This window comes from Hyposmocoma kahamanoa, unplaced genomic scaffold (genome assembly GCF_003589595.1).
Source record: "Hyposmocoma kahamanoa isolate Upper Pololo Valley unplaced genomic scaffold, ASM358959v1 78, whole genome shotgun sequence".
NCBI classification, from domain to species: domain Eukaryota; kingdom Metazoa; phylum Arthropoda; class Insecta; order Lepidoptera; family Cosmopterigidae; genus Hyposmocoma; species Hyposmocoma kahamanoa.
Genome location: NW_020653945.1, coordinates 6,196,723 through 6,207,708, shown reverse-complemented (window position 1 = coordinate 6,207,708; position 10,986 = coordinate 6,196,723). Strand labels below are relative to the sequence as shown.

Below are 10,986 nucleotides of genomic sequence, written 5' to 3'. Positions count from 1 at the left end.
GCGTCAAAACCGTCGGTACGCGCCTCTGCAAACAGAAACGCACTACAGAACGGGGGCAGCCGCAACATCATCCTAAAGGTGTTCTTATACTGGACCTTTTATAATAAAATTATAGACACCCGGTGTTTCTAAAGGAAGGTGGTCTTTTGGTGAACGTAACATTTTTCCTATTTTGGTTAAGAGGGTGAAAACAGTTTTTATGGAAAACTTCCTTAGCAACCTGGCTATTTTATCTGTCACCCCTTGTACATCGGGCAGAAAAACTGTTAGTTTATGTACGTCAATTTGCTTTTTTCTTTTGTGTATTGGTTTAAATGTTTTTATTTTGTATCCATTCTGTTGCAAAACCGTCTTAACGTGGTCCTGTTCCTGTGGTAGGTGGTGTGCATCACAAAGATCATAAGCTCTATTGGTTAATGGTTAGTCATACCGTGGTAAGAAACCTGATATTAGTGATAATCGTTTATATAAAAACTCCTCATTACCAAAAAAATTTAAAATAAATGTAACTATAGAAAAAAATGCCATGTCTTATACATCGTTAGAATCATATGAAATGCACTAGTTTTTCTGCTATAGTAGTACCTTTCCGGAGTACATTTTATTTTGGTGGAATTCTCTTGAAAACAAAATTTAGGTTTTTGTGAACAGTAAATTGTTCACTAAAGGTCTATTTGCAGTTAATATTATGCTAGCTCGTTTTATGAATAGAGTTCTGTCAGAAGGTACATATCTCAGAAACATAATGCAAAAAAAATCACTTCAAAAGTGAGTGACGACAGTGACGAAGTGATAACAGGTGCCCTGACTGATTTTGCCCTTAGTGATTTTTCCACAAACACAAAAAAATAAATAACTTTTGAACCATCAATTTCAGGACCCCAATGTAGTAGTCAAATCGATTGGAAATACTCAACCCTACGTCCTCATTTCGTTTTGAACCTCGCTTCTGGGCCACCCTGTATATGCAAGGCACTAAGTTCACGTCAATATTATTCTTAAATTGAGAACGACAAGGTAGATATTCGATCACGCAAATTGTTTCTTCACCAGGACCAAGCAATACTGAAATACGTATGCGCATCACTACAAGAGCTTCGGGATACGACAGACGCGTGCAATATAGATCCCGAGGCGTACTTCCGACTCGTCCTGCTAGCCAGGGGCGTAGCTGTGGCGCGACCTAACAATCTCGTCAAGTTCACTGCTCCGACTCCACCAAAACCTGCTAATGGTGAGCACTGAGTGTATGATCATCATAGAAAAGTATATGGGTACTTCGCACTGCCAGATAATGGTCTTTTGTTTTTTTAGGGTCTTTGAAGATTTAATTTATAGATTCAGGTGTTACTTTGCAGAAACCTATATCAATTTAAATAGAAGTAAATCACTTTTGCTTCTTCACGAGCTCATGGAGATTAAATCGTGCAAAATAGCTGCGCTTGTGTTGAATATTTTTTCCCCACACTCCTTATCACTATGTTACTTCACTGTTAAAATAGTGATTTAGTTTATCAAGTGGATAAATATATAACCTTCTGTCTTATTTATTTCAAACTTTAACCTTGTATAATTTGTGTTTTGTGGTATTAGTAACCTAAAATGAATTATCCTTTAGTGAAATAATTACGAATTACTTAGGTTTTGGCATTAGAAATGTTCACTAATTTACTTCTCAAGAAAAATTAAAGGTATTTGTAATAAAGAAAGAAAGAAACGTATATTCAGCTGATTAAGACTTGTACAGAACAAAACAAGACAAATTAATGAATACAAATATAAGCTGAATACAGAATACAGATCCAACTCAGCATATGTCACAGCATGTCTGCTGTAACTCTGGTTTTCAGTTGGAACCGCTTTATGAGATGGGATGGTACAAAAGTAGTAATGTTAGTTGGCATTCAAATTATAGTATATAACTTAAAATTTAATTAAAAACAATTCGAAAAATCACTAACAATAGGAATTATTACATGAATTGAATGTATGAAATATCTATTTTATATATATATATATATATATATATACTCACACAATATAATCGTTAACTGGATAAAATTCCCTTCAACAGGAGAATGGTCGACTTACTGGAAAGGCGACTACCAAGAAGTCAAAGATCAAGAGCCGCATCTATGCGCGTTATTGACCAGCGTGCTGTGGCGCTTGGCCGCCTGTCGGTCCGCTACGGGCGGCGCACCAGGCATACTGAGCTATGGTTTACGTCACGCTGACCATACGTTGCATGCATTGGCTGATACTGTACACGCTTTCCAACTTAATGCCGATCCTGATTGTGTAAGTATCTTTTTAGGTATGGGATGTGATATTTATTTAGGTGTGTAAGAACCTGAAGGGCCAACGAATCTGGCGGATGGCAAGGCAGAGGACATAAAATTTATCAAGGTATACTACATTTACTATTGTAAATTATTACATTTTAAATAACATATAAATTTCAATGCTCTGAGACGCAGAGAGAAATGCGCCGTGATGCTCCGAGGTCGGTCTCGAGAGTATTACAATTTATACCTTATGACTATTGAAATAGCGTAAAATATACATTGATAAATTTAATGTCCGCCGCCTTCCCGTCCGCCGTTTTGTGCCACCTAAGTGACCAATAATAGTATTTTTTACCACATAGCATTTCAAAGAGAATGAGGCTCATAATTAGGCATCTAAAATCATGTTAAGGTTGTCATGTCATGCTGAATAAAAAACAAACGACGATAAGATTTAATGTCTTTTATCATTGCGTGATTTTTAGCCTTCTAAAGCAATGTTTGTAAAAACATCTAAATTCCAAAATATGGACTTAGGTCTTTCACCTACAGATTTGCTTCACTTTTTAAATTTTATCTGTGCACAGCAGCACGCTGTAGTCCCTGTGAAGTCACTTTGTGATATTGTAAATTCGTACTCGACTCAGGATTTATATTTCCTTGATGAATTTTGGCAATTTGTATAAATGTAGCTGCGAACACCTTGCTGAACTTTATGTATATGGAACTCCAGACTCCTCAGTTCTAATCGATATTTTGTATCATCTACCTATTTTGTGATTGTTTATCATTGAGTATAAAAACCTTACCTATAAGCTCCCAGTTACAAGACGCGAAAGTTTTCACGCGCCCGCAGCGCGGTGACCGCCCAGTTACCACGCTTTCGTTGTATACATTACTGGCGAATCTGAATTCTATTTACTAGACAACAACATTTAAATTCCTTGGAACAATACAACCGCGCGGACGGCACTTGGCCGGCGCGTAGATTAAAGACAAGCCAAACTCGCCCGCGCGCCCGAGACCCTCGCTTAATGTAAAACGAAAAAGATAAATAATACTTTGCCATGACAGTTAGATGCACGCGGTCGGTGCGCGGCAGCAACGCGGTCTCCGATGAAATTCGTGTCGAATAAAAGAGCCCTAACACACATTTTCGCATCATAAACATACATCGACGCTTTCATACACGCTCGTCGGTTAATGACCTTTCTTTCGTTAATATGGGATCAAAACATTTTCCATGTCAATCAAATTACTGATTTGTAAAGATATTTAAGTGTTTTTCTTTTTTTTTTACCGTTCCACAGATTGACTTCGGTAACCAAATCTACCTATCTCTTCTACTGGCTGAAGACCAAAGCATAAGCTTCGGCGCTAAAACTGCGCTAATGAGAGTGCTACGTCCGAGAGTCAAGAGGCGTCGTGTGTACATACCTTCGCCACCTAATACACCTGGAACAGGTCAAATATTCAATAATGACTTTTTTACACAAATTTTAGTTATTGCGTAAATTATTAGTCTTTTTTATTAGACAAGTTACCTAAGTATTAAAAGATCAGCCTGATTTTTCTGAGCGAAACTCCAAGCTGTATACTCAATATATTTTTAACAAGACACGTACGAAAGATGACATGTGATCATTCATTGACTCATGCTGCAACATCACACCATTCACACTCACACAAACACAAAATTTTCTTTATTTTAATAATTTGTTCACAGCGCTAAGCGATGAATTAGCTGTTTTTGGAAAAACTTATTTTAAGTTTATAAAATACGGTTTGATGTATATGTAATTGTATTAATATTATAAATAAAAACTGTATATTAGCTATATGTCTTTTTGAAATTCGTTGTTTAAAAAATGTACACGAATTGATACTACACTGAATACCAGACCGACTTTCAAGTTGTTGACTGTTTGTAGGCTCGATTCTCCCTCACGTGTTGCGATATTTGCTTTATTCGCTAGTCGTATTTTCATTTTAAACTAGCTTTTAACAATTTTTGTTATAAAACTTTGTTTTGTGTTCTATGACTCATATTCCGGTAGGGAACCAACGCGAGACTATCCCTTTCATTTGAATACTGAGTAGCTGATAAAGCGTAACAATATATCCTGTAAGTTTTTGTATACAGTATGGAGTCTTGCCTCACTGACTGTTATCAACAGTTTTATCCTAATTGCGTAAGACATTCGATCTTAATCAACTTTCGATAACGAACATTTTTGCTAATCATTCCATGTTTGCAGTTTTTGATACGAATATGTAACTAATTATTCAATTACTAATGACATTTAGGGCCCGGTTCATCAGTTACAACAGCTCAACCGACGAGCTCCATCACAGAGGCTGTGGTCTCCGAGTCTGACCTGAGCGCCAACCGCGACGAGCAACAAGATCAACAGTTTATGGACGTCGACGACTCGCTTGAGCCTATGGTTCTTCTTGCGCCTGATGGAGGTTTGTTACAATATTTAATGAATTTTACGAAAAAAATTGTCGTAAACTAGCACTACTTAATGGTCCAACGGTTTGTACTGCGGGCGCTGGACGAGTCCTGGCCCTGATTGAATTTCGTGGCTCTAGTACTCAGTGCAGGGAATTGCCTAGTTTGAGGCTAATTAATTGTATGGTTGTCTGTCCCATTCTACTTACTATAATGGCTTGAGTACATCCCTGCTATGGCTCGAGTACGTCTCTGCTACGGTCAATCCGCGAAATTAAAAAATCTATGCATAATAACGACGCCCTTGTATAAATGACCTGGTATATAAATTATGTGTGCATTTTTTCACTCAGGCTTAGAAGCCCTGCTGGACATCCCGCCGGATGCAGACGACGAGACCATGGTAGAGTTGGCAATAGCTTTGTCGCTACAAGAACAGCCTCGTCGCGCCCCACCCGCGCCGTCGGCCCCTCCCCCGCCGGCACCTGGCTTTAGTGACGCCACCGCGTCCCCGCCTGGGTAAGCTACATGCTGGCTACTTGATCTAATCAAACCAAAATAGTTCATTATTTGAGTTGTTCAATTCCTGAGCTTTTCGTGCCAAATATCTCAGTTTTTTTAAACCATATTCTTGATGGATTAGATGTTTTTGAGATAGGCCGCTATTCTAGAAAGCAAAGATATAAGAACACCCTACTAGCCACGATTTTTATATTTACAATATATTTGTGGTATGTCGTTTAGTTCCGATGACGAAGGCAGCACAGCGGCTACAGACGGTAGTACGCTGCGAACGTCGCCCGCCGAACCGCCAGGTTCCGCCGGCTCTGAAAGCGGTGGCTCTGGTGCAGATAGCATTGGAGGAGTTTCGGGGCGAAGCAGCGCATATGGTGAGATGAAATTCTTTTGTGGAAAAAAAATGTGACTCATTCTATATTAAAAAAAAAAACTGGCACCGTTAAACATTTTTATCACTGATGGTTTTAATGTTTTAGGCGAGATGGTATCGGCTCCCTCTACGGGAACGATGCCTCCTACTAATACTGTCGTAGCTCCTGTTGTCGTAGCAGGTTGGTGTTATTTGATAAGATATTTTGAAGTATAGTCTACTATTATTATCACACACTAATTATTACTATTTATTATCACGAATTATTATTATTATTAACGACCCAAATCGCGAGCCCTAGGATGTTAATATTTATAGGCGCGCGCTTATATTTACACCTTAAACTTAAATTCGTCTAAGTTGCTAAAATGCCTAAAGTGTAAAGTAAAATTTTTACATTTTGTAGCGGGTCCATCAACATCGAACACACAGCCCGTGGCGTCAACGTCACGCACCATGGAAGCAGAGAGCGAAACCCGTAAACTTCACGCTTTGCGTTTATCTCTACTATCAGCTGCACTGGATGCCCTGCCTACGCTCAGGACTTTGCCTGGAGTACGCGCTATACCTTTCGTTCAGGTAAATTACAATCTGCTATAGTCTGCCTTTTTTGAAGACGGAGTAAAATGATATTTTTGGGATTTCCAGTTTTCATAACATTTTATACAGGGTGTAACAGAAAGGTGTGGTCATATTTGAAGGTCGGATTCAGTTAATGGTATAAAACTAGTTAGCAAAGTTGTTTTAGTACACACTACGTTATTTATGGAAATTTCGCCATGAACAGTTTCGATCAGCTGATGTCATTTAACGAAAATAAATAGTCACATCACACCTCTATTGAGTATCATAATACAACCAAATTACGTAACTTGAAAAAATTGTGAAATTCAGGCATGTTATTGTAAATGATAAAGTACTTAATGCCATATTCTTATTAGGTACTATGTTATAATTTACTAAATTTATTATTATTTTATTCATGTAATATGCGTGTGAACATTTAATGAAAAATAAATATTATCGATTACTTTGCCAAAATACACTAGTTCATAATAAAACTATTATTTAAAACTTAGTACATAATAACGTAATATGGTTTCGTTAACTTCATATCTTCAAACATACAAAATACACAAATTTCCATTTAATATCCATTAATAAAACTAATGTCCTCTAAAAAACACATATTTAAAGTTATCTCTGTTTCTTTTTACCATATCATATGTAATAATACGCATTCATCTATTGTATTTTAATGAATGAAATTTGTCTCTTTCTATCCGTCGGTACTGTTCTAACGCATGGCGGCTACCGAATCAGTCGGTATGTTTCTTCTAACGCATGACGCAATATGACGCAATTATCCGACTAATACTTCGCACCCTTACAATGAAAGTGACCCAAATCAAAAAATTAAAAAATGAGTTTATACCGTAAAACCATCTTAAAAAAATATTTTGTTACATTAGTCGCACTGTGGTGAAGATGAAATTGTGCAATTAAAGCTCGAATAGCACTGATCCATAAAGGTCCCTTTCATTTTGTTCTTTCAGTTTAAAAATTCTACTCCTGCGTCGAGATATTAACGCCGCATTTATTGTTGAATCTGCATTTGCAAAGACAACACGCTGCCACTGACTTATTACCATTTGAGCCATTTTCGTTCCGAAAATCATATTCACAAATAACTAGTAGCAGTAGAGCTCCTTGTGAGTTCGTCCAGGGTAGTACTGCCACTTTACCGTGTTACAGTTTTGAAGGGTAAGGGTGCTGGTGAAATTACAGGCACATGGGACTTGTCAACTATGTCTCAGAGAGATGGACGTCGTAGCAGTAACCTTCGAGCGGCAGTGCTACTGTTATGGACAGGCGTGACGCTTTCCACCGGGTACACGACTTGTTCTACTCGTCGCTTAATAATTAAAAAAGAAAAAATTTTTTAGTAACTTACTTTTTAAAGGGACTGACTTTTTTGTTTCGTGGGCTTTCTTCTTTTTTAATTGTGAAACAGGGATCACAAAACAATATCAAGGGTTATGACATCTTGCTTAGCTGATGAACATTAAAAAGACTTAATTCTTAATACGTTAAATGATAACAAAAAAATCGTTAAAAAAAAGACCTATTGGCGACTAGTTTTTGTAAATTATGTTTTTAAATTGTTGAACATTAAAATGATCAGAAACAATTTTCAGTTGTAAAGTTCCATTTTTCCTCATTATTTTCAAAGACTAATAAAACCATCACCTTTAGTACTTCAAGAGTAATAAATAAAATAATATGAAAATGTCACAACTTGAATCTTATTTTGCGTATTCCCAAAAAGTTGAAATTTTGTATTGGGACACTTTCATCGTAAAGGTGCAACCTGAAGGTCGGTAAACGTCAAGAAATTAGTTTTGATCGTTGACCACGAATTAATTATTGTAATTTTAATTAAATTTAATTTTTTTTTTATGATTGATTTAGTGTCTGTTTAAGTATATCTAAATGTTTTAAAATGAATGTTGAGCACAGTAATAATTGGGCACAGATATGCCTGTTGTATTAATTTTTAAGTGTTTTTATTTTCCTCACTTTCTGTATCTGATGTCTGTACATTGTGCCATAAATAAAAAATAAAAAATAAAAATAAAATAAATTTTCATCACTTGCTTGGAAATGAAAATATCGTGAGAAAACTTGGATTTCGGAGATAATTGCCGAAATCTTCAAAGATGCGAGAATGTCAAGTTTCCAACCAGTACTTACTATGCAAGTGCAGTGGACTAAACCTTGTGCAAAAAATAGTACTTTACTAACTTACATATGTCTATTGCTGAGCGCACGTTTCTAACAACAGGCTTACGCTTAATTTGACTTATCTACACACGACAACTTTCTGGGTATGGGTTTATTACATGGTGAAATTGAAATAATTAATATCCGTTGAACCTATTAAGGTTCTTACTTCCTAATAATATCTACTCATCTAAAGAAATATTTTAGAATAGTTTAAATTAGCAATAGTGTAAAACCATAAAAAATCTTACCTAAATAAACAAAGTATCAAGATTAGTCGCCTTGCGTACGCGATACGTAATCGTAGCGAAGTCGCAAGTCTTTGGCGGCAAAAATATCACCTTTGATTTTCGCCGCCAGCATTTGATTTTATACATCGTGATGTGGAGTAGTGGTTAATGTTAGACTCGTTTCGGAGGTCGTGGATTCGATTCTCATAGTTGACTGGGTCTATGGTGTAGTTGTTAGAGCGTTAGGCTTTCTTTTCGGAAGTCGTGGATTTGATTCCCATAGTCGACTGCCTCTATGGTGTAGTGGTTAGAGTGTTAGGCTTTCGTTTCGGCGGTCGTGGATTTGATTCCCACAGTCGACTGCCTCCATGGTGTAGTGGTTAGTGTTAGGCTTTGTTTTCGGAGGTCGTGGATTTCATTCCTATAGTCGACTGCCTCCGTGGTGTAGTGGTTAGAGTGTTAGGCTTTCGTTTCGGCGGTCGTGGATTTGATTCCCACAGTCGACTACCTCCATGGTGTAGTGGTTAGTGTTAGGCTTTGTTTTCGGAGGTCGTGGATTTGATTCCTATAGTCGACTGCCTCGGTGGTGTAGTGGTTAGAGTGTTAGGCTTTCGTTTCGGAGGTCGTGGATTTGATTCCTATAGTCGACTGCCTCCATGGTGTAGTGGTTAGTGTGTTAGGCTTTCGTTTCGGACGTCGTGGGTTTCCGATGGGTGACTGCCTCCTTAGTGCAGTATATCCGTAATCACCCAGTCAGTTCTTGCGTTGTGTGGAAGTGGTATGGGTGATGGTTAGAGTTATGTTTACAAACAAAGGCGTATGCAGTGCAACGTTGAAGGTCGTAGATACGTAGGATATAGGTATTCGTTTAATGTGTATGTAATGATGTAATTTGTATCATGAGAAGGGTCTTATTTTAAAAGGATGGTAACAATTTTAATTTCATCCTGTAGGTACATTATGAAAACGTTACCCTATATTCCAAAATTTGTGTTTCAGTCGGCGTCCTTTGATGTGCCGCCGCTGAGGCAGAGGCACTATTTTTTTATTTTTTGTAACAGTCTGTAATTACCGTTTGCGTTGTGACGACTAAATAGGTGTCATCGTTTTGTTTGTGTCTCGTTTTTGTGTTTATTTAAACTATGTCACGCTTAAGCAATAGTGATTACTATGAGATGATGTTGTGCGTAGGCGCAGCCGATGGGAGCTTGCGCCAGTCTCGCCAAATTTATTGGGCAAAGTTTATTGATGGCGTCCCAGAAAATCGACGTCGACCATTTCCTACTCTGGAATGCTTCAGGAAGATGGTTATGGGAGACTTCATAATAGTGGATCGTTCCGTGGTTCCAGTTCTGAAGGCCGGCCGAGTTTACGAGACCCAGAATTCGAGGCAGATGTTTTGGAACATTTTCTCGGCAATCCAAAGACAAGTACTCGTCGTGCTGCGGCAGCCTTTGGTGGTGTGAACCATATGAGTGTGTGGCGTGTGTAACGGGATGATGGCCAGCACCCATACCATTTTCAAAGAACGCAGGAGCTGTTACAAGCGGACTATGATCCACGTTTCGCATTTTGCCGCTGGTACCGCGACCAGATTGGGAGCTCTTCCGACTTCGCTTCGTCGGTACTGTGGACAGACGAGACGTCATTTACGCGTGCGGGCATTATCAATATGCATAATTAACATTTTTGGACTCATTTGAATCCCCGCGTATCAAGGGAATCAAATTTTCAACACCAGTGGCGGATTAACGTGTGGGCTGGTATAATAGGTTGTGCCGTCATCGGTCCAGTGTTTTTGCCGGCAAGTCTGAATGGGGCCAATTATTTAAGATTCCTAACAGAAGACTTGGAGGACGTTCTGATGGCCCTGCCAGTGACACAATACGTGAGACTCGTGATGGAACACAGGATGACTTTCCAGCACGATGGAGCACCCGCACATTTTGCTCGAAATGTATGTTCCCATCTGAACGACCGTTTCCCGCAGTGGATTGGGCGGGGAGGTCCTGTACCCTGGCCAGCGCGGTCCCCAGACTTGACACCGCTCGATTTTTTTTATGGGGTCATATAAAAAATATTGTTTATGCGGAGTCCTGTGAAAGCGCAGAAGAAATGAGGCAGCGGATCGAAATGGCATTTAGTCAAATCACTCGGCAGATGCTTCAAAGAGTAGAGCAGTCTCTGTACCGACGCACGGAAATATGCATATTGCATGGAGGTCGGCATTTTGAACCTTACCTGTAAATGTGTGAAATGTGCCAGCAGTGCGAGCAGTGATTGTACTTATTATTCAAAATTATCGTAAACAAGTCAATATTTCGTACATTGTACAACAGTGAA

General features: G+C 38.5%; 1 protein-coding gene across 4 annotated transcripts in view; it reads left to right on the top strand.

Moving 5' to 3' along the window:
* The window catches only part of LOC113233257 (protein purity of essence), an 83,701-nt gene that overhangs the window by 37,968 nt on the left and 34,747 nt on the right, over window positions 1-10,986 (top strand). For all 4 annotated transcript variants that reach the window (XM_026468310.1, XM_026468309.1, XM_026468308.1 and 1 more), the window contains 8 exons: window positions 1,054-1,234; window positions 2,075-2,298; window positions 3,596-3,749; window positions 4,593-4,754; window positions 5,094-5,259; window positions 5,485-5,630; window positions 5,736-5,810; window positions 6,036-6,208. In XM_026468310.1, the coding sequence (XP_026324095.1) occupies window positions 1,054-1,234; window positions 2,075-2,298; window positions 3,596-3,749; window positions 4,593-4,754; window positions 5,094-5,259; window positions 5,485-5,630; window positions 5,736-5,810; window positions 6,036-6,208 (1,281 nt within the window). The remainder of the gene's footprint in view (window positions 1-1,053; window positions 1,235-2,074; window positions 2,299-3,595; window positions 3,750-4,592; window positions 4,755-5,093; window positions 5,260-5,484; window positions 5,631-5,735; window positions 5,811-6,035; window positions 6,209-10,986) is intronic.